Genomic DNA, 24,239 nt, shown 5'->3' with positions numbered 1-24,239 from the left:
ACTTTAAAGAAAGAAAACAATAAACTATAACTATCAAATGCATTTTATCATGCATTATGATCAGAATAAGAAGAAAAACCTTCCATCAAACATTTTAGTATAACTCCTCTAACTGGTACTAATTTTGTAATTACATATTTTTTATTAGGACCTGAATCTTACTGGTATGCTTGTTGACAATGCTACAGTGGGTGAATGGAACCTCCAGGGTCTTCCAAACGATGACCTTTCAATTCAGAATGGCATCATTGTCACAAAAGCATCTAGATATCCTCTGCTGATTGATCCACAAGGTCAAGGAAAGATATGGATTAAAAATAAGGAAAAGGATAACAGACTTCAGGTAAATAGTTAATTTAATATTTTTTATGTGTGTGTTATGTCACATCACAGTTAGCAATGGAAACTTTTTTCTGTCATCATACTTTCATCATGTGTAATTTAATTCTGATGTTCATGGTATACAGTTAGGCAGAAATGACAACAAGACTGATGCAAAATCTGTGACCTGTCTGTTTCAGGGTGAAATAGCTTGCACTGCTTTGTCATCTCCCAGAAAGACTGTTTCAAGAGCAAATTGGAATTATACGTTATGCTATATGTATTTTTGTGATGAATCTTTTAATTATGTGTCATAGAGAAGAGAAATGTAGAGGGAAAAAAATGACTTACAAAATTAACACCTGACAGGATCAGGCAGTTTTTGCTGCATGGCAATAATGTTTTAGGGTGAGCATTTTAAGAGGAAAATAGGGAAAAGGAAAAGGGAGGAACTGGGAAAAAAAAAGGTGTCCTGAGGTAGAATGGAAATCTGGTGATGTTTGGGGCATATCAAACACAAAGCCCAAATTTAGGCTGTGTCTCTGCATCTTGATGATTAAATGCATGTGACAAAAATATTAGTTGCTTCATTTTTCTACCCTTCTCACTTTCTGTTGAGCAGTGCATCCTGTTTGGGATCTGGGTCTTCAAGTTAATTCAATACTTCCTTTTTTTTCCCCTTCTAATCAGCCTACCCTCCATGCTTTATTACATCAATAAGGATAAAATGCGTTATGACAAAGATCTAAAGAGATGATATATTTTCAGGCCAGATGAGCATGATACTGGAGTTAGTTGTTAATATATCAAGTCTATCGTACAACTGTAGATTATCACCTAACACCATGCTATATACTACCTTCACTCAAAATAAGAGTAATGGGTAAGACAAAGAAACTGAGAATGAAGGTAAGGATGGTGACATCCAGGGAACTGATGACATCATGGTGATGTCATTAGCTAGATCTTTAACCTTCTGGAGCTTGACCTGGATCTGTATTTCCTAGAACTGTTAAGAAAGGCCCAATATTAAATCCCACACCAAATCCAGTTTCTGCTAAGTTGCATCTGCTAAAAAAATTATAGAAACGCAGCTAGAAATGGGGAGCATTTACTGAAAAGAGTTAGAAAAATAATGTGCAACATTCAAAGATTTGCAAGCATGGGTGCCTTTATTAAAAATATGATGAAAAGCTTTCCTAAAACATATGCGTTCTGTTCACAGAAGAATTCAGGCGTTTTGTGACTGTGTGAAATCTACTGTCTTAGGATAGATAACATGGCTTCCTCTAAATTACATCAGACCTTACTTTGGCCCCTCAAAATTGGATCAAGAAAAGCTAGTGTGAGTAACTGGAAACAATAGAAAGACGTATCTCATATTTCATCCTCTTTGAGACTTGCATTTCCTACCTAGGATTTCAAAGAGCTGGCAGGCTTAGCTGAAGAGTGGCAACAGTGAGTCTCCTTCAATGAGGGACCTACAATGACTCTGCCATGCTGTAGCCTTTTCCCCAATAATTTTGACGTGTCCTCCAAGCTGCAACTTCAGTTCCCTCCTGTAAGTTGCACTGGGTCTGTATTGTCCACCCTCGAGGTGGCTGCTCTCACCACATGCCAGTGTGCAGCCTGCAGAAGGGGACTGGGAACACACAGGTTCCATTCTCTACTCCAGTAATTCCATAAGGATGTTCTGTGACATACTCACCAAAGCAGGGGCTGGGAGATGTAGATTAAAATACATTTCTCTCTCTCCCCACTATTCCTACATTAGAAGTGACAATGGCATTTGACAGATGAGCTAGAGAAAAAAGGTCTACCAGGCTTGCCCTGTGGTCAATATGTGTGAATATCCAGCTGATGAAATTTGTGAATCCTGACAGGGCTTAACTACTGAGCTGCTGAGTACTCTCAAAACTTAGAATACACACAGAAGCAGCCTTTGAATGCAGAGGAAGCTTTCAGTTATGGTCTTTTAGACATCCCAGCTCAGGTGTCAGCTGTGTTAGAAGAATCTGAGTTCTCTCCCTGTAAAATCCAGGAGGAACATGGTTATGTCAAGAATCTAAATACCCAAGTATTTAGATTATGCATTTACATCTGGGATAATGTAATTTGCTATGGTCTTGTTAGGGTTATGTTGTTGGTCAGTAAGACAGTAACCACATCCCTCAGTTTTACTTGGACTAAAAATGTAAGCAACGTTGATGGAACATAGTATTAATTTTTAAATAATACAGCGTTTTAAGACTGTGTAATGTGCCTCTAGGTATTTTAATTACACCTTTTTCAAAGAGCACTGCCTACAAGACAATGATTTATTTTAAAAACATGTCTATCCTAGGATTTTTTCTGGTTAAAAAATTACCCCCAAACCATATCTTAACAGATGGCTGGGAAGGCTATTCAATTATAATCTCAAAGGCTTATGTTAAATTTATTAAATTTAAATAAATGAAAAGGAGTCTATGTCATTTTTAGCAATTTTAAGACTTCATATTCTAAAATGAGAGCTGAATTGGAAATTCAACATCTGATGTGAGACCAGGCCTCCTATGTAACACTGGTTCCCAGTCTGAACACTAAAAATATTCCCCTGCTTCACATTAGTGTTCTGTGCATAAATCCATTAATATTTAAAAGGTATTAAGATACTACAGTGATTACATAGATATGTAGATAAGGAAATAAATAGGCAACAATAAAGAAAAACATCAAATATGATCCCCTTTTCTGCTAAGCTTAAAGCAAAACTTCCATTCATTTCAGCAGAGGTGAGTGTTGGCTCCCAAAATGTAATAATTTGTGTAGATATCTCAGGATGACCACAATTTTTGAAAGCTGCAATAGATTTTATGCTGTTTTCTATGTGCTTGCAAATGTATGCTATATTATGAACCAATCTTCCTAGGTTACAGCTATGAGCCACAAGTTCTTCAGAAGTCATATAGAAGACTGCCTGTCCCTTGGACGACCTTTGTTAATAGAAGATGTTGGAGAGGAACTTGATCCTGCTCTTGATAACATCTTGGAAAAAAATTTCATAAAATCTGGTTCCGCACACAAAGTAAGATGAATTGTGAACATGAAAGTAAAAACCAGTAGGAGAGTTGCTGGGTGCCTGGTAATCTGGGCACTGCCGAGATTCACACCTTTGCAACACTCTAGAAAGATGAGCAGTGAACTCATGGGGTTGGGGATTTTTTACTCTTTAAGCAAAAAGTTTAAAAAGTGTTAATGAAAATGTAAAAAAAAAAGAGTTCATCTATTTTTTCACTGGATAAAGTAACTGCTTTTCTGAATTCAGCTTTTGAAAAATGAGTAAAATGTTTTATTTTCAGGTGAAAGTAGGTGACAAGGAAGTAGATCTGATGAAGGGGTTTACCCTTTATATGACAACAAAATTGGCCAATCCTGCTTATACTCCAGAAATTAGTGCAAGAACAACAGTGATTGACTTTACTGTTACGATGAAAGGGCTGGAAGATCAGCTGCTTGGCCGTGTCATACTCACAGAAAAACAGGTATCTAGTAGTTTGCATTATTTGTACAGAGGGAAGGCTTGTTCAATATCTGTACCATGAGTGGGTATATTCTATGTCTTGGTTGAAATCAAATGCAAGAACAAAAACATGAATGGAAGTTTAGGGGATGTTGGATTTGCTGAAAGACAATGTGGAGCTGTTTGTTGATTGAATGGAGGGACCTAGACATTTATCTTAAGACCTGGCCTTGGAAAGAGAAGAAAGAAAATTATTCATTAAAAATACATCACATGCATATACATGACATACATAAAGCATCTTTATTCCCTCATATATAGCAAAGGCTCCTTGTTCAGTCAGAGACCTCTTTTATTTCTGAATTCTTTTTTCAACTTAATTTGAATTACATGAAAAAATGCTTATGAACCCAAACTACTTCTGCCAGCCAGGCTATATTGTACAAAGAGATATGAGGTTTTTAAGGAGCCCTTAACACTGACTTGACTCTGCCCTTACTGAAATTTCCATTGATTATGTGAAAGCAAATATAAAGGGGAAAATCCTTTCTCAGATATTTTGCAAAAGTTTTATTTTATAATATCAAATCTGAGACATCCTCCAAAATAATTCAATTCCTAGGTAGTTCGTGTTTCTTTTTGTATGATGTAATATAACAGCCTGCTTATCTGAAAACTGAGGAGTCAATTCATCATAGGCAGTGGGGACAAATGTGTAGTTTTTACTGTGGCAGTCATACCAATAAATACATAAATATTATGGTCCAGTTACACTCAAATGAAATATTTGCTTCTTTTCTCATTAAAGTGAAAGCATAGAAGTTGTATTTCACATCCAATTGAGTGACTTATTTATTTCAAATGGAACATTTTGTCATTGTGGCTTTGTGAGAAAAGTAAGAAACATTAAGGTTTGGATTAGCAGAGCTGCTGTTTTCAATAAGTAACTTGGGTGGGCTTGTTCATGTGAGGGCAGTTCCCCACCTAAGGAAATTCATTCTGCCTTCTTCGACTTCCCAAGGCATGTTCAGACCAGTGTGCTTTAGTGGTGCTGTCACTTTCTCTGGCCAACACCTTTCCACTTTGCTCAAACAAGCGTTTGCTGAAGCAGGGACTGGAGTCTACATGCCCTTCCTGCAGTCTGAAAGTCACAACCAGAGGACAGAAAGTTATTATGCCCAAACTTGCTATGAATTGTTCCATCAAAAATGGAAAAGCTATGACAGCAGGTACTGAGGAAAAGCAATCCATTAGCAGGGTGGGACAAACGCTAAGGATGCAAAACTTCTAATCTTCACTCCAATAGATGTATGTTCATGTAAGTAAAAGTGAACAGCATCAGCAGGAGTAGCTGGGACTATCCTGACTAACTTCCCTCTGATGGGAAACAGAGGTGTAAATCAGGATAGAAGTGAAATTGGTTTCTCATGACCTTCATATAAAACTCATCTCCCGACACACAGATGCCCTCACTGTGTTATTTTCCTGGACAAAACTGTTAGAGAATTCTTATTGAATTTACATAGCAACACCTTGACTGTGTTTTAGTTCAAAAATACAGTCACCGAAAAATATTCCTCCAGTGCTGTGTATCAGCTGAAGAGAGCTGCAAGGATAGCTGGTTAGTAGCAGCACACTCGTTGCACAGGGACATGCTTGTGGGTGACCAACTTTTATTAAACTTCTTCCCTTTCGCAGATATGAAGAAATCATGGTTGTTCTGTCTCTCCTGTCTCAATAAGAGATGAGTGTCCTGGTGTAGATAGCCAGAGCAAATGGAGCTCTGATAAATTTAGTTCAAAGACAAGACAGAGCATGAACAGGGAATCTGAAGGACAGGTTTTCTATTACAAACAAGAAGACAAGTGTATGACCACTGAGCTAAAGTAATAGATTAAAGGAACCAAGACATTCTTAAAGATTGCTATACTGATCACTGAAATATATGATCAAAGAAGTGTTTATTCTTCTCAGTTTAAAGGTTGCTCCTGTAACTTTTTGAAAAAATAAATTATCAGCATATTTTTGTTCTTTGATAATGAATTGCTGCTGCTATTTGTGTTCAGAACAGCTATTTTTTTATGTTACAAATGCAATTGTGAAATCCTCTTGCAAACAAAAGCTCGGCAACTGGCACATCTGTTAATTTTCTGAAAGATGCTCTTTACAGGCTTACAAATAGAATGGATGAGGTGCTTGTTCTTAAACTAAGCATGACCTTAAGTAGAATTTAAGCATGTGCTTAAATGCATGCCTGAGTGTTCTGTAGAACTACGCCTTTTGTGTAATTCTAATCTTTTTTTGCATTAATGATAAAGAAAAAAGTGAAAATGCAGAAAATTTGAAGCTGAATGGCTGATGCTTAAGTCATTCTCCTCTTGGGATGAAGTTATTTGTGTCTTCCACGAAGCTACATTCTGTAGCCCTTAAACATAATACAAACAGGTTTCCAAATAAGAAGTTTATGGGAGTAAAGAAATTTGTCACTTTTTTAAAATATAGGAGAGCCTCTCCTTTTTCTCTAACTTGGCATGTTGACAAGAACGAAAATAAACTGAAGCCATAGGTGTAGGTAGACTGGTATTATTAACAGGCCTTTTCTTACAGGAAGGTTGACTTGATTAATGAAATAAAGGTAGCCAGCAGGGGTATCCCTAAGTTGTGTTGGGCTGAGCAGTATAGATGCCTGATTTCACTTGGCATCTGTTGACTTGTGTGTTGTTGTTGCCTTGCCATTGTCTGTCTTGTAGAAATAGCATAAAAGTTCCATATGACATAGATAATTATTGTAACATTTCCTATTTTATAAGCAGTAGCAGAGCCTATCTCGCAAAGTCACAGAATCATAGAAATTAGAAATGGAAAAAGTCATGCAGTCAACTTCCCTAACAATGTGAAAGCCATCCATACAATGCATCTTTCAGTTGTATGTCTGATTTAACACAGAATACTTAATGTAATGTGGCTTTTATCACTTCCCTTTGGAAACTAGCTTTAGTGCTTTGTGCATCTAACTATGAGGAAGCTTTTCCTGATAATCCTGATGTGTTTTTGCTCCTCTGTATGCTACATTAATCAAATAAATGCAGTATATATATATATATATATAATATTTCTGAATATAATATATAATATTTCTGTATTTCTGAAAATGTTGCAAAGCCCCCAATCTGTCATTAATGAAATCACATGTTTTCTGTGTCATTATAAGGAATCTTTCTTTGAATTAATCTTAAATATTCTAAAGAAAATTTCTAAATGCAGGAACTGGAGGCAGAACGAGTAAAACTGACGGAAGAAGTGACAAGTAACAAGAGGAAAATGCAGGAGCTTGAAAATAATCTACTCTTCCGTCTAACCAGTACGGAGGGTTCTTTGGTTGAAGATGAGTCTCTGATAGAAGTCCTAAGAATCACTAAAACAACAGCAGAAGAGGTGAATTTTGAATACATTTTGTAATTGTAATTTAAAGAGTATTTGTAGACAGATTTTCTCCTCTTCCCTTTTTTTTCCCCCCTCCATTTAGAGACATTATATAAGATCTGACTTCTTAACAAATAAATAGTAGAAACACTATCATTTTTTCTTCATAAAATGCTGCAAAATTGAATTTATATTCCAGACATACCTTGCAGGTGTAAGTTTGAATCAAATCCCATTGTGCCTTGGTGTTTGAACACATGAAGATGCAATGTCTGTGTTGAAACACTGACAGAGGGAAGCAAAGCTCAACTAAAAATACCATTGTGATCTTAATCAAGACCTTTTCTTTTTTCTTGTGCAGTATAAATCACAAGTGACATGACTTAATCCTTATGGTCTTTTCCATTAATTTTAAGGTCAGTGAAAAATTAAACATAGCAGCGGAGACAGAGGTGAAAATCAATACTGCACGTGAAGAGTATCGGCCTGTTGCTGGTCGTGGTAGCATCCTTTATTTCCTAATTGTGGAAATGAGCTTGGTTAATGTCATGTACCAAACATCCTTACGGCAGTTCCTTGGCATTTTTGACCTGTCAGTGGAAAGATCTCAGAAATCTCAGATCACAGCAAAAAGGGTAGGATATGTAATAGAGCATCTCACCTATGAAGTCTTCAAGTACACAGTTCGAGGACTGTATGAAGATCACAGATTCCTGTTTATATTGCTTCTGGCACTGAAGATTGACTTGCAGGCCAAGAAGATTTCACACACTGAGTTTGAGACACTGATCAAAGGTAATTTCTCTAAAAACGTACCTGTTTCCATATGTCTGTGAACTGCCAAATTCTGATTTTGCAGTACATTTATGTGTCAGTATTAAAAAAGTGGAAATCTGTTATATGTTGTAAAACATTGCTCTATTGCATTGCATTATGCCACCCCTGCGTGTGACTGATCAGACACAATGACAAAGAAAAATTCTAGTAAAGCTTATAAAATGTGATGACGGGTGGACCACACTGTCTCCAAGATAAGGTAAGTACAACCAGGTACTGAGATAAACACAGCCGGGTACTTGCCATCCAAATATCTCAGTTTACTTTGCAAACTTGGATTTAATGTTCAGCTGTGTTGGAAGGGCAAGTGGGCATGATACTGGAGTGGTGGTTGAGCTGAGAGGTGTTGAAGATGCACAGTCCTGGAAATGAATCCGACATGTGCTTTCTTATTCTGTAGCCTAAGTGAAGGGAGACTGGACTAAGCATAGGTCCTTTCTACATCCGGTCTGAAGAACTGAGTTTGAGTATCCTTATAGATAGAAAAGTTTTACTCCAGCTCTACAGATGGAGAAAAAGCAGCACAAAAATTACAGGGATATCAGCTTTGGGAAGCACTGAGATGACTTCTTCAATCCATCTTTGTTAAATGACTCTTCCATGCACATTCTGGGTCTGGTTTAGAAAGATTTTTAGTCCCTGAATTATAGAAATAAATATCTTTTTTTATTACTTGTCATTTTTCTGTGTAACAATGATTGTTTTCCTTCACAATGCTTTTCGCTTTGCAGGAGGTGCCAGTTTAGATCTGAACTCTGTGGAACCAAAACCAAAAAAGTGGATCCTTGACATGACATGGCTCAATCTTGTGCAGTTATCTAGGTTGTACCCTTTTAATCACCTTCTGGTGCAAGTTGTTAAGAATGAGAAGTCTTGGAAAGCTTGGTTTGATGAAGAAGCACCTGAAAAAGCTGTTATACCTGATGGGTATGACAGTTTACTGGATCAATTCCGTAAACTGCTCCTTGTCCGTAGCTGGTGCCCTGATCATACTGTCGCTCAAGTAAGATACACTTCTGTACAATGCTTATGCCATGTGATGTCTCCTGTAGATTTGCTAGTTCCAAACTTATGTTGCCTGATTTTTTTTATCATAACATTTGTTGCAGAGTGAGCTATTTTGAAAATCAACTATTGAAGTCCTTATAATAAATATATGTGAAAGAAATTTTAACTTATTTATTTGCGATGAATTAGAAAGGGCATTGCAAAACATGAAATAACTTGTGCTGGAGTTATAAGAATACACTCTTTGTATGGCACTCTTGAAGTGGAGTCATGAAACTTGTAAAGCAGTTGCATTCTTCCAGTGAATCAGAAGATGCATCTGTATTTTTTTCCACAGAAATGGAAGTAAAACAGTTCACTTTGATGACAGGTGAATTAAAATAGCAGATAAACTGTTTACTTACTCTCCATGCTGAGGAAATAATCATTAAGACGGTCTCGTGGCAGATATTGTGAAGGAAACTGCAAACTGCAGTTTCTCCATGGTCTGTGATACTTGGATTGTTCTTCTCTATGTAGGTCTAAAAGAGATGTTTGAGCCCATGGCTACCCTCTTTTCACTTTTTTTTTTTTTTTTTTTTTGTCTTTAGCTACACTGGAAAATAGCACTTGTAATTTCCTCCATATCCCAATATTACATGTCACATGCTGTGATAGCATCCATGTTGTATTTAAGGGACACCATTTTTTTATGGACCTCTTTTTCAACAAGACCCCTTCCGTCCTTTTTCCTTTTCTTCTCTTCAGCTGGTAAATAAGAGAGATGTATGGGAGCTCCATCTGCCACAATTTAAGCAGACCAAATAATAGAGCTGCTACTGCTCATTTATCAACACTCTCATTGTCTTACAATCTCTGAATAGTAGTATCAAAAACTGTAACTATTTAATTTTGAGGGAAAGAGGGGATGCGTTTTGTTATTATCTTCTTTATCTCTTCTTTCCCTTCTGTGTTTGCCCAAGTGTTACAAAATTTTACCTCTCTTTGCTGGAGCAGAAGTTACACTTAATAGTGTATGATTAAGTTGTTTTTTTTCCTGGAATCGGCATCTTCCTCAGTCCACCTTGTTCTTGGGTGTTTCTCTCCATAATATGTGCCTCAGAATTCATGCCAGTAGTTTACACAGCTGGAAAATAATGTCTGTCAAAAAAGCATTTCATATACCAGGATAGCTTTAGAAGTTCTTTTAGAAAACGTCTGTGAAAAGAGGACAATAAAGGCATAGGGAAGGTTTGACCTTTAAGGATAAAGTCTGAGCTGTGTTTATGTTCTGTAGAAATGGATATTCAGCATCAGAGACTTGAATTGGATAAGAACTGGACAGTGGAATTTCCGTTTGAAGTTCCAACAAATATACAGAAGATTGTAATTGGGTCAGATGAAAGATCTGTCTAATCTGCTATGCTGTAGAGACAGTGTCAACAATACATGCTTAGAGGAGCTAAGAATGGGGCTGGTATAGAGACACTCTTTTGTTTGGCTATCCACCAGGCTTTAGCAGTCAGTGATTTAGGGGCAGTATCTGGGCTGTGCTCAGAGTTGACAGTGGATCTATTCTGCATGAATTTCTTTAGTTCTCTTTTAAAAAACCTTTTGCATCCTCTAGCAACAATGCTCACAGGGTGGCTGTTGTGTGAACAGAATTCTTTCTTTTCTTTGTTTGAAGTTTACTTATCTGAGAATTTCAATGGTTGTCTCCTGTGGACTGTAACTTTTGTTACACCAAAGTTGAAAATGAAGGTTTAGAAAGTTGATGCCCTGTAATGTAGGTATTGGTAAATTCCCCATCAGTAATTAATGCTAAATATTTTATTTTTTTTAAAAAGAGGAATATCATAACTTTTTTTGTTGTTGTTTTGTTTTTAGGCTCGACACTACATTGCAGAATCTCTTGGAGGAAAATATGCAGAAGGATTTATTCTTGACATGGAAGCAATGTGGACAGAAAGCGACTGTCGAACACCATTGACGTGCTTTTTATCAGTGGGGTCTGACCCCACTGAAAGTATAGAACGTCTTGCAAAATCGAAGGTATCCTCTTAAATGGAATTTGCTAAAGCTGATAAAGATATGTTATGCTAGCCTTTGGACTAGAAATGGTATTTCCACACTTTATAGAAGTTCAAATAATGATATTTATATTCATACCAGTGTTCTCTGGAAATTAGTTTTGGACCAGTAGCCAAAATGCATCTACTAAGGAAATGTAAATGTTACTTTCTTGCTTTTTCCAGTTGTGTGATTCCAATGATCCCTCTGTCTTGATCCAGCAGACTGATAATCCATTACTTAGTGGAAGTACTTAGCTATATGAACAAAGCAATACTAGTGGTTTACATTGTGTCACATTTACTATAGGAGCTGACAGTAATGACAATTACAGGAAGATAGAGAAAGTCATAAATATGGTGACAAGAAAAATTAAGAAATTGGAGACCCTATCATTCAATCAGTTCACTTGATGGCAATGTTCAACATTTACAACACAATGTCATTTTAAGGCACTCTGTCCTTTATGTTTTATGCTTCACAGTGTAGATGCAAGTATAATTTTCCCAATAATAAGTTATTCACAGTAGATCTCCATAAATTTTCCTCCCTGTTAGAATGCGTCTTCATTTAGAGATGCAGGATTTTGTACACACTAAGATTTACTTGCAAAAGTTGGGAGTACCCACAAATCTCTTTAGCTAATTGTGACTGTTAAAAGACAGCAGTTTTTGCTGTCATTCTGAAGATCCATTGCAGTAGGCAGTTTTAATACATTCTCATGGTTTAAGGAAACACAAATAGAATAATATAAAAGTGAGGATGCAAAAGAGCTGAAGGGATTCCCTTGTTTGTCCACACATGGTTTATAAGCAAGGCAACTTCAGCTAGTCTGTCATAACCTGAAGTTCAACTCTAATGTTAACTGTAATATTTAACTGTAAGGTTCTTGTCTGATCTCTTGAATTAAGATCTTACCACACAGCATGTAGAAAACTTCCAAATTTGCAAAAGCCATCCAGATTCTGCAAATCAAACTGCAAACATGATTCTTTTTTTTTAAGCAAAAAGGTACATTATCATTGTGGGACCAGAGGAGCATTTCAGTAGTTCTCTAGCTTTTGAAAAATGTATCTAGAAATCATTTACAGTTTTCAAGAAACATTTGCAAGAGGGCTTTGTGTTTGCTTTGCTAGTTTGTCAACAAATTGTATTTAGTTTCTGTCTTTGTTTGTCTTTCTCAACTTTTTTTTCCAGAATAAACCTTTGACTTAACAGATGTTAGTTGCACCAAGGATCTGATTTTGCTATGTATACGTGATTCTGTACCACCAAAGTATCCTGTTCATGGTTCATTATTTTGTTGTTGTTGTTTGTTTGTTTTGTTTGTTTTTGTTTTGTTGTTCCAAAAGACATGCTGGGCCTATTTTTCAGTGATTTCCCTTTTACAGGCATGATTTGTAGTCTTAAAGTGGATTGTTAGTATTGATGGAACCTCTAAGTATTATCTTAATGATAAAAAATAATTGCCTATAGTAGAAAATGTTCAAATTTGTGACCAGAATTAATTTTTCGCTCTAAAATTTAGTTGTTCCAATGGCCTTCTCCTGAAGAAATGGAAACAGTATCTGTGACTACTGTGCTAACCATGTTTGTAAACCAAGCATGGTCTATCTTAAAACTAGTTGGATTTTTGCCCCCTTTAGTTTCACTTGAAGATGGAGTGAAAATTTGACTTTCTGAACTAAACTGAAGTTCATTATGCCTAGCACTTCGACTTCATTAAAACTAGATATTTTTATTATTGTAGTTTCTTCTTTCAGTGAATGGTGCACAGAACCTTCAAGAGAACTGTTAGGGCCACTGTACTGACTAAAATGATGGTTTTTTCATCTGAAGAGTGAGGTATTAAGATGACACAGATATATTGGTATGTGTCACTATTGAGAGAAACATTCTGCATGCAGACATTTTGATACAGTTCTTTCAGAAGGAGTGAAATGAGGACAATCTATAGTGAAATGTATTTTTTCCTTGTCTTGATGTTTCTATAACCTTTAATGATTGTCCATTTGAGAGGTAACAGTGCTGAGAAGAACAAATTATGAGCAGATGCTTTATTAGGGAATAATGTACAAGCTGAATATTTATGCACTCTGCAGGGGTAGTCATAGTCTGTGGCTTTTGGGAGTGCTATCTGTCATCAGGTACATCTTAGAAAAGGCAAAGTTTTTGCTCCTCCAGCACGTAGCCTACTTCACAAGCTATGTAGCTTTGTTTCTTTTAGCTGCAATTTCAGGTTTTACTGACCTGAGAGCAGGATTTAAGTGCTTTCTTATCTTCGGCATTCTCTTCTCCTTCTATCTTTTGCCAGGATGTGCAGGATCATACATAGCAGCTGCATTTATGCTGTTCAGTAAAGTCAGGTCAGGGCCTGTTCTGTGACCCTAAGGCCAAATGACCCAGCACAGCTTGTGTCCAAATGCTTGACCTTTTTCTCATGCAAAAATAGGACAGCCCCATTCATGCAGTTTAGGACTGGATGACTTCCTTCTTTGTTGTTTCACAGTGAGAGAGTCCCAGTAGCAGGAAAATTTAAGATTAACCTTCATAGTTCTCAGCCAGCTGAAGATAGGCCCAGATTGATACGTCTTTATGCAACTTGTTGTTCACAGCTTGAACAATACTCGGCTGTAGGTCTTGAACATGAAACTGTCCATGAGACTAAGTCAATTCCTGCTCCCTCAACATGTATATAGAATAATACGCTCAGCTGGGTTTGATAATTCTGATGTTACCTGATAGGAGTCAGGCAGCCAACCTAAGCCAGGGCACTACTTAACAAGAACAAGGGTAGTAAGAACAATAAGCAGGAAGGGGTCTGCCTGCACGTTACTAACAGACTTGTATGGTCTTGATTGTGACTTAGCTTGTCTTTCTCAGATCCCATTGTGAAAGCTTATATCATCCTCTGTTTTTCTGAAGAACTGGCTTTCCTCTCCCATGGCATCTGAAGGAAAGACTCCATAAATTTCCAGAATTCTTGTGTTTGAATTTATGAGCTTTGTCTCTTCTGAATCCAGTAAACTAACAGCTAGAAAACTAGCTAGAGCTAGCAGATCACCAAACTAGAATCCTCTGAATCAGTGGCTCCACAGCTGCAAGCTAACAATACAGGATGTTTCCTAAGGAATGACTTAATGTGGACCAATCTTTCCTCTCCTGCCTGCTTCCTTGACAGTTCTCTGTTAGATGGAATAAGTATGTTCAGACAGTTGAAAAGACATCAAAATTGTTGACTTTACTCTGTGCATTATGTGGAGCCTTAATACCTGCCCATCTCAAGAGAGCCCACATCATAGGAAAAAGAATAGCCAGGCAGCTATGTTGCTCTGTGTATGTCCTGCTTTATTTGGGAAAGTGAGAAAAGGGAAGGGAAAATGTTTCAGTTGTCTTATCCCATTGTCTTTGTCAGACCTGCAAAAAAGTCCAGTGGGTGAAGTTTTCTTTCTTCAGGTGAAAGATAACAGCAACTTGGAAGGCTTTGCTTTTTTGTTTACTCTGTTCTAATATAATCAGTTTCCACTGGTATTAGCAGTTTTCTTTGTGGCACAGTGTCACTACACATGAACCTACAGAAGCAATACATCATGTATGTAATAATTCTGAAGAACTATATGTAAAAGAAATGTTATTTTCTTTTCCAGAACATTCCCTGTCGTGCCATTTCAATGGGTCAGGGCCAGGAAGTCCATGCCAGGCGCCTGTTAAATCAGTGCATGCAAGATGGAGGATGGCTCCTTCTACAGAACTGCCACCTTGGTTTGGAGTTTCTTAGTGAATTAATGGACACGATCACAACAACAGAATCTATGAGTGAAGGTTTCAGGACCTGGATCACTACAGAGGCTCACCCAGAGTTTCCTATTAATCTTTTACATTCCTCTATCAAATTTACTAATGAACCTCCTCAAGGTAGGAAACAATGCTTTTTTTGAGCTTTGGGGCTTGCTTTCCCCCCAACTCCCTGTATCACTATACTCTATGCAGTGTTTTAGTTTTTATTCTCTGTTGTTCTATTAGCTGAATACAGGACTGGTTAAGTCAGTTCTGCCATGTGTAAAGCATGAGTCTTTTGTGGAGAAATTGGACTGGTTGTTTTTGTAACAAAAATTGATAGTGATTTTGGTTTTTTGTGTAGAAGCTATGTAGAATGCCAGGTCAGTGGCCCTTTCTTAAGCTTAGTACACTCCATCGCTTTTCTTTCTGTCCTGTTGACACCACCCAAGGATGCAGAGGGGACCAATCCTGTGCTCTGCTGTGTAAGGAAAAGGAAGGACTTTTTTGAAAACCCAAACTCAGCATCCCAAGCTGCTGTAGGCAACTGTGACTGTTGCTTCTTTTTATGTCATCTGGCACTGCTGACAAGAGACTGACCCCAGCATCTTTATAATTGTCTTTCAAGTGTTTGTGAGCTGCTCCTGAATCACCCCTTAAGCTCTGTTACAGCTCACGTTGGATCTGAATACTGGGGTGTACTTAAGAACCAATGAGATTAGTGCTTTTATACTGGTGGCTTATTTTACGCACTCACTCTCTCATGCTCCCAGCCTCCTGTGTTGCATTCATTTCATATTGACTTCTCTTTGCATTGGAGAGGTTGCTGCTGGTCCAGCAAGGTCAGGCAGAAAGTCATGCTGGTTTGATGCTGTGCAGCTACTGGTGGGTACCAGTTTTGGACATTACTGGCCTATGTCCCTGGGTGCACCATGGCATTAGCCTGTGTGCATCGTCCCAACCTCCAGCATCTTTCTCCACTTCCAGAATATTTCCTCAAGCTAGGATGTTCATCTCATGCTTTCCGGGCCTCTAAGCCACCAGTTTTCCTAACCTACGTAGTCCATGTACAGTAGCACAATGCGTGATCAGCATCTTAATTGGTGGTTCTGACTCATGTTTCTGTATTAATTGGAGGATTCAGAATGTTTCACTTGTTGCAGCCTGTACCACTCACAGCTAGCGAGTAGCAGGTTTGTCCTTGAGAGTTCAAAATTCCAGTTTTATACAGCCACCATCCCTCATACGTGCAGGCAATTATCTGTCACCTTTCAGTATTCACAGTTTAAATTGGTTTTTTTTTTTTTTCATACCACAACCTCCTATTCAAGAGACTGAACAAACTCAGCCTTCTTGTCCTAACTTTGTAGGTCATGCACTCTCAGTATCTGACCACCATTATGGCCCCATCCAGTTTCTCCACACCTCCCTTGTTTGCCAGATGTGAGCAATATATCTGAGGAGAAGCTCAACCGGTGATAGGTGAAAAGTGATAAGAACTTCCTTCAGTCTGCTGGCTGTGCTGCTTCTAATGTAGCCCACTATATGGGTTCCCTTGTTTGCAAGAAGAGTGCAATTCTGGCTCATAGTCAACCTGGCATTTATACTAATCCTGAAGTGCTTACCAGCAGATCTCAGCTTGTACCTAATGCATGGGGCTGTTGTGCTGCAGGTGCAGAACTTCGCACTTGTTGTACTACATGCAGGTTTTGTTGGGATCACTCTGGACTGATCCTCTGCTATTTAGTGTGTCAGCCACGCTGTCTAATTTAGTATTTTCTGCAAATTTGTTGAGGTTACCTTTTGTCTCCTTATCCAAGCCACTGATGAAAATATTGATCAAATCTATCCCTGGTGGTATTATACTTTTTTGCCTGTGGTTTTTTGTTTTGGTTTTGGTTTGGTTGTTGTTGTTGTGTTGTGTTTTGTTTTGTTTTTCTGGCTTCTAGGATATCTTAAGCTTTACTTACTTACTGTTCTTTGAGCCTAGTAACCAACCTGCTAGCCTACTACAATAAGATGATTGGTTTAGTGGATGAGGGGAGATCATAGGGTGTTGTTTACCTTGACTTCAAGAAGGCTTTTGACACAGCCCCCCCAATACATCCTTCTAGACATACTGATGGAGACATTACAGAGATGAACAGTCAGGTGGACTGAAAGTTGTGTGAACTCCCAGGCTCAGAGGGTTGTGGTCAGCTGCACAAATCCACTTGCAGAGCAGTCACCAGTGATGTAGCCCAGGGGTCAATACTAGGGCCAGCAGTGCTTGAATTTTCACTAATGAACTGGATGATGACACACCCTCAGCCAGTTTGTGGATGATACAAAGTGGGAAGGAGAGGCTGATACACCAGATGATCACGGCATTGTTCAGTGGGAGTTTCACGGGCTGGAGAAATGATCTGACAGGAATGTGTTGAACTTCAACATAGGGAAATGCTAAGTACTCCCCCTGGGTAGAAAGAAACTTGTGTGCCCATACATGATGGGGCTGACCAGCTGTAAAGCAGCTTTGCAGAAAAGGACCTGGAGTTCTTAATGGAAATCAAGTGGAACATGAGCCAGTAGTGTGCCCTTGGAGCAAAGATGTCCTGCAACACCCTCAGCTGTATTAGGAAGATCATTTCCAGCAGGTTGAGGGAGGTGATTCTTCTCTATTCATCCATGCTAAGAGCACATGTGGAGGACTGTGTCCAGGTTTGACCTTCCCAGTGCAAGAAAGACATGGACAGAATGAGGCCAGTGAAAGGCCACAAAGATGCTGAGGAGAGGCCAAGAGCACCATGATTTTTTTAACCTTAAAGAGAAAATGGTTATCTTATGTGATGGGAGCGAGTAAAGTGGTGCCAAGTAACAGAAAGAGAGATGATGGACACAAATGGAAACCCAAGAAATTTCACTTCAGCATCAGAATAAAACATAAGCCACTGTGAGTGTGGTCAAATACTGGAACAGCTTGTTCATTGAGTTGATATACTCCATCCTCAGAACCCACATGGACAAGGCACTGAGCAGCCAGCTCTAGATGACCCTGCTTTGAGCAGGGGTGTTGCACAAGGTGACCTCCAGAGATCCCTTCCAACCTCAACTATTTGGTGTTAATCTGTGTGGTATGAAAACAACCAACTTTCCCAAGTAGGCCTGAACCTGTTGCTCTCCTGCTGTTCAGTGTCTGTGTCTTACCTAAACTATGGTGCTACCTGCAAATGTCTTTATATGTTTGTAGAAGCAATTTACTACTCATTATGTACGATGAGGGAAGGTTACTTTGTATTTTGGACTATGGCAGAAAGAAATCCTCAAGCCTGACACTTAGTTTAACTCTCTCATCTTTAACTAACTGTGTAATGCATTCACTTGCTCTTCATATATATATATGTGCGTATTGCCACTGATTTCAGTTAATGAAGTCAGCAGGAGCTGAGAATTTTTATCCAAGGTCATATTTAATGCCTTAGTCATTTACACCTCTTATATCAGTATTAGTTTTCCTCTGAACATTAGTAAGATGTCTACAAAATGTCTGATCTTGTGAAAGACACCCTGTTTCAGCAGTTAGTCAGTCTGCTGTTAACAATTTCTTACTGCTTTCTCTTCTCCTCTCCACTTTCTAATTCAGTGCTCTGCATCTTTTTATTGTACTGTGATCCCTCCTTATCATTCAAATGATAACACCCCATAGCTGCAAGAGTTTTTATAAGTCAGGTTGCAGCCAAATTACAACTTGCATTTAGTAATAGAAATATGCCCAGTGTAACAATTTAAGTCAGGACGAAATATAAAGAGTTTTAATTTTCTGATATTGTCCTGCCACATTGGTAGCACAATATGATAAGGCACTTTTGTTTGATTACTTTGTCTTGATTTTGGAACTCTCTTATGATACCCGTATAATATTTTGAAAAGCCTTTTTTTTTTTTTTTTTTTAATAGATATTGTTCTACAGGATCTTTGTGAAGTAGGAAAGAAGCAAAAGGGCTTTTGTTGTTTCTTAGGAAGTAAAATTATTTCAACAGTCTATTCATTGTTCTTGAAATCTCTCCTTTTAGACTTGTATTAATCTGATTAGGTGAAAGATATCATAACAGGGACTTCATGCTCAGTGTCGTCTGCCAAAGGCAGACTATGCTTCAATAGTGCTGCCTGAAAGCATCTGGGAGTAGTGGGGCTTACATATTATATGGAAGCTGAGATTGTATCAGTATCATCTGCCTAAAGCTGTTCCTGGGATATGAAATGTCAGTGCTCAAACAAACCTCCCCAAGTATTAGCATTTCCACTATGAATTCAGGTTCTCATCTCATATGCTTGGTGCCAATATGCCAGTTTGAGAAGATGCATACAGAATTTTGAGATCGTTACAGGAATGAAATCTAAATAAAATTGTCTTGGGTAGAACTAAAATCTCATTTAATATGTAAATATTGAAGCACAAGCTCTTGGATACTCAGTGCTATATTCCATATTATGTTAGGTGTCCTTTTAATTGCCATATAGTAACTGAATGGTTGTTTCAGTTGTAACTCGTAACATTTAGAATATGATTACTTAAGTGCAATTCCTTCTAGACTCCTGAACTTAATTTGATGTGTCATCTACCCAAAAAAATGTAATTGAGGTTTGCATGCTATAACCAGCTGAACAGGTAATTGATTCAAAGAGAAAATTCAAATCTATAAATATGATAGTACTGTAAATTGGAACAGAGAAATCTTCTTAACAAAAGTTGGAATTATAGGTTCCATTCACTTTTTTGCTTAGATATTACGGTTTTGTACTTTTTTTCCAGGTGTGAAAGCTGGCTTAAAACGAACATACTCAGCTATTACTCAGGATCACCTAGAAGTGAGCAACATGCCACAGTGGAAACCATTGCTATATGCTGTAGCATTTCTTCACACAACTGTTCAGGTTTAAAAATTCTTAAAAATTCTTTTCTTCTGTCATGATGCCATATTTAATTTATTAATGCACCATGTTATTAAATGAAAAACAGGTTTAAATGAAAATCCCTTGCTGGTAAATTATGCAAATGAAATGAGAAAGAAAATTCACTGCACTTAAAAAAGGGGATGTTTTTCTTTGTGAAAATGTTAATATTCCTATTCTTTGTTCGTATCTCTCTACTAATGATGATAAATGAAGAAATATTTCACTACTAGATAATTAATCAAGGATTTGGCCTTCTGTGTGAGTTTCTGTGTGTGTGTATGTGTTAAGAGAAGAATCATTTTTTCAAAGTTGATGAAATACAGCTCCAGCTGGACTACGGTGTTCTTAGTATATTTCATGTATTCTTCTGCACTTAATGTTTTCTTCACAATTACTATCCATCAGCCTTTTACCTTTAACTCAATTTACAGGAAAGACGGAAGTTTGGTCCATTGGGCTGGAATATTCCTTATGAATTTAATCAGGCAGACTTCACAGCCAGTGTGCAGTTTGTTCAGAATCATTTGGATGATGTGGACATCAAACGTGGAGTAAACTGGAGCTGTGTTCGCTATATGCTTGGAGAAGTACAGTATGGTGGCCGTGTAACTGATGACCTTGACAAAGTGCTTCTGAATACGTATGCAAGAGTGTGGTTTGGAGAGCATATGTTTAGTGAAACATTTTGTTTCTACAAAGATTATGCTATTCCAAAAGGGAAAACAGTTGAAGACTATCTCCAGTACATAGAGCAATTGCCAGTGATTGATACACCTGAGGTAAGATATTTCAATATGTTAAAGGGAATTTTTGTCAGAGAAATAATTTAATCTGGTATATTTTCCAGAGAGATGAATGTATATGTCAAGATTAACAGGCAGGCCACCACAGTGGGTATCTAGTGTAGATTAGAAAGAGGTAGATGAGGTCTTCTTCAAACAATTAGAAGAAATCTCCCATTCACAGGCCCTGATCCTCATGGAGGACTTTAACAACCCTAATTATCTGCTGGAAGGGTGATATAGCAGGGTTCAAGCAGTCTAGGAAATTTCTTGAGTGCCTGACTGACAACTTCCTGGCACAGATAACTGATGATCCAACAAAGAAAGGCGCTTGGCTGGATCTGATACTTATGAGCAAGGGAGAACTGGATGGGTATGTGAAATCCAGAGACAACTTTGACTGCAGTGATGAATGGTGGAGCTCAGGATCCTAAAAGGAGAGAGTAGGGCAAAAAGCAGGATCACAGGCCCTTCTTTCAGGAGAGCAGATGTCAACCTCTTCAGAGGTTTCTTCCAAGCTTAGAAGAATCTCATGGGATATGACCCAGGAGATAAGAGGGTTCCAGGAGAACTGGTTTATAGTCAGGGATCATGTCGTCCAAGCTCAAGAAAGATCTGTCTTAATAAGTAGGAAACCAAAGGCAGCAGTAGGCCAAATGGATGAACAAGAAGCTCCTAACTGAATTCAGCAATAAAGAGGAAGTGTACAAGAGGTGGAAGCAGGGGCAGGTGACCCAGCAAGAGTATAGAGCTACTGTCCAGTCCTTCATGGATAGGGTTACGAAAGCCAAGGCCAAAGTGGAGTTGAATCTGTCAAGGAATGTGGAGGGCAACAATAAAGGATTTTACAAATATGTAAACAGCAAAAAAGATGACTACATGAAATGAGGGTCCATTGCTGAGTGGGGCAGAAGAACAAGTGAGAAATTATATGGAAAAGGCTTAATGCCTTCTTTGCCATAGTCTTTACAAATAAAACTGGCCTCCAGCAAACCCAGGCCCCTGAGACAAAAAGTCTAGAACAATGAATTTACCCCTGGTGGCAGAGGACCAGGTTAGGGAGCATTTAAAAAAACTGAACGTATGTAAGTTCATGGTACTTGATGGGTTGCACTCATGAGTGCTGAGGGAGCTGACTGATGTCATTGTCAGATCACTTCTGATTACTTTTCAATGGTCATAGTGATTGGAAGAGGTTCCTGAAGAATGTAATATAGCAAAAATCACTCCTGTCTCTGAGAAGGGAAGGTGCTAGAGAAAATCCTCTTGTAAAGCATTTCCAAACATATGAAGGACAAGCAGGTGACTGAGAGGAGCCAGCATGGATTTGTAAAGGAGAAATCATGCTTAACCAACCTGTCCACCTACTACAATGAGGTGACCAGCTTGATAGATGATGGGAGAGCAGTGGATGATTTTTACTTCAACTTCAGTAAGGCCTTTGGACATTACCTCCCATAACATCTTCGTAGGCAAGGTGACAACATATGGGTTGGATAAGTGTGCTGTGAGGTCATTGGAAAATTGGCTCCAGAGGGTTGTGATCAGAGGCACAAAGTCCAGCTGGAGACAGGTCACTAGTGCTGTGTGCCAGGGGTCAATACAGGGGCCAAAACTGTTTACCATCTTTGTTAATGACCTGGATGATGAGCGAGAGTGCACCTTCAACAAGCACACAGGAGATACAAAACGGGAAGAAGTGGCTGATAGATCAGACAGTTGCGCTGCTATCCAGAGAGATCCAGACAGGCTGGAAAGCTGGGCAGACAGGAATCTTATATTTGACAAGAGAAAATGCAAATTCCTGTATTGGTTGTCCTGGTGGACACCTAGCTGACTATGAACCAGCAATGCACCCTTATGGCAAAGAGACCAACAACTATTGTAGGCTGCATTAGGAAGAGAGAGGTGATCCAGCAGGTTGAGGGAGGTGATCCTTCCTCTCTAGTGAGCATTGGTGAGACCATATCTGAAGTACTGTGTCCACTTCTGGGCTCTCTGGTACAAGAAAGATACGGACTTACTGGAGTGTGTCAAGAGTGGGGCCATAAAGATGATGAAGGGACCGCAGCATCTACCATATGAGGAAAGGCTGAGAGAGCTGGGACTCTTTAGCCTGGAAAAGAGGAGACTGAGGCAGGATCTCATCAATATGTATAAATACTTGTTGTCAGGGTGTAAAGATGGAGCCAGAGTCTTTTTGATGGTACCAAATGAAAGGAAAAGAGGCAGTGGGCATGAATTAAACAACAGGAAATTCCATCTGACAACAAGAAAACACTTTTTTTCCAGTGAAGGTGGTCAAGCCATGGAAGAGGTTGCCCAGAGAGGTTGTGGAGTCTTGATCTTTGTAAATATTAAAATCCCAACTGGACACCGTGCTGGACAGCCTGCTATAGCTGACCCTGCTTGAGAAGGTGGTTTGGATTAGAAGACCCTCAGAGGTCCCTTCCAAACTAAATTTGCAGACATGTGAACTGAGAAGTAATGAAAATAAAATAAAAAAACATATGGTCTCATTTTGCAAGTTATAATTGGGAGTTTATTCCATTTTGACAACAGGAAGATCTGCATGTTGTCATGAGTTGATGGGGTAGGGTGCAAGGTAGCTCCTGGTTGCAACCACTTTTACATGACCCAGTGTGTGTATGTTGCAGTGGTCACATTAATTGGATGACTGTGACTTTCTGCTCCTTCTAGTACAGGCACATGTGATAACGTTAGTTAAAACTGAAATAGAAGTGAATGCTCTGGATTTCTGTCTCATTGCTATTGCACTAAGTTGATAAATGCCTTTGGAAGTAAGTTCTATTAAAATTAAACAGACAGGACTGAACAGAAAAAAAAAATGGTTTTCCTTTACTGATAATATGCTGGCTGAGAGGGTGAGAAGATTCCAAGGTCATAAAATAAACTTGAAAAGTTTTGAATCTCTGAAGATAGCGAAAGAAGAATGCAAGGGTATTTGTGCTGGCCACGATGCACCTTTTCCAAGTGAGGGTAGTTGCAGCCATGATAATACACCAGTGGGATCCATCTGAGCCCAGCTGATGAAGTGGTTCCTATCAGAGTATGAACCTTGACTCTATCAGATTTCAGGTGCTACTTTCATCAATCTACTTTTCTAAGCACTTGGAAACCTATCTCACAATCCTGCAATGTATTTTTGAAGTATTTTTGATGCCTGTGAAAAAAACCCAAAATCTGTATGTATGGTTTGAGGTAGGGGAATTTTACCTTTGACTTTTATGTAAATAAGATCAAATCCAGGAATGCAAACATTTTTTTCTCCTTCATATTTTCACAGGTTAGGTAGAAAGCTCTGACTTTCTTCTGTCATTCCAAAATCTGTCAAAATGGCTCATGGAAACCTTTAGCCTTTTAATCTCCCAGTCATCTTCATTCCACAAAGGATATTGTGCTAGTCAAAACAGTGTATCTTTGTTTCCCCCCTTTCCATTTTTGGTTAAGAAAGACTGAATAAGTCTGATTGCTGTACCCTTGCTCTTTTGATGAAACTTCAACCTCTGATCAGAATAAACACTAACTTCTGAAGAGGGCTATTGAACTCTGCAATCCCTTTGAAAATGACTTTGATTTCAGAG

General features: G+C 38.5%; 1 protein-coding gene across 4 annotated transcripts in view; it reads left to right on the top strand.

Moving 5' to 3' along the window:
- The window catches only part of LOC102096498 (dynein axonemal heavy chain 5-like), a 170,061-nt gene that overhangs the window by 118,269 nt on the left and 27,553 nt on the right, over positions 1 to 24,239 (top strand). For all 4 annotated transcript variants that reach the window (XM_065052935.1, XM_021295674.2, XM_065052934.1 and 1 more), the window contains exons 63-72: positions 149 to 343; positions 3,233 to 3,388; positions 3,663 to 3,845; positions 7,088 to 7,258; positions 7,663 to 8,041; positions 8,815 to 9,086; positions 10,958 to 11,122; positions 14,788 to 15,055; positions 19,710 to 19,831; positions 20,284 to 20,631. In XM_065052935.1, the coding sequence (XP_064909007.1) occupies positions 149 to 343; positions 3,233 to 3,388; positions 3,663 to 3,845; positions 7,088 to 7,258; positions 7,663 to 8,041; positions 8,815 to 9,086; positions 10,958 to 11,122; positions 14,788 to 15,055; positions 19,710 to 19,831; positions 20,284 to 20,631 (2,259 nt within the window). The remainder of the gene's footprint in view (positions 1 to 148; positions 344 to 3,232; positions 3,389 to 3,662; positions 3,846 to 7,087; positions 7,259 to 7,662; positions 8,042 to 8,814; positions 9,087 to 10,957; positions 11,123 to 14,787; positions 15,056 to 19,709; positions 19,832 to 20,283; positions 20,632 to 24,239) is intronic.

Source organism: Columba livia, chromosome 2 (assembly GCF_036013475.1).
Source record: "Columba livia isolate bColLiv1 breed racing homer chromosome 2, bColLiv1.pat.W.v2, whole genome shotgun sequence".
NCBI classification, from domain to species: Eukaryota; Metazoa; Chordata; class Aves; order Columbiformes; family Columbidae; genus Columba; species Columba livia.
Note: the sequence above shows the minus strand (reverse complement) of the source record. Positions and strands in the feature narration are given on the sequence as shown.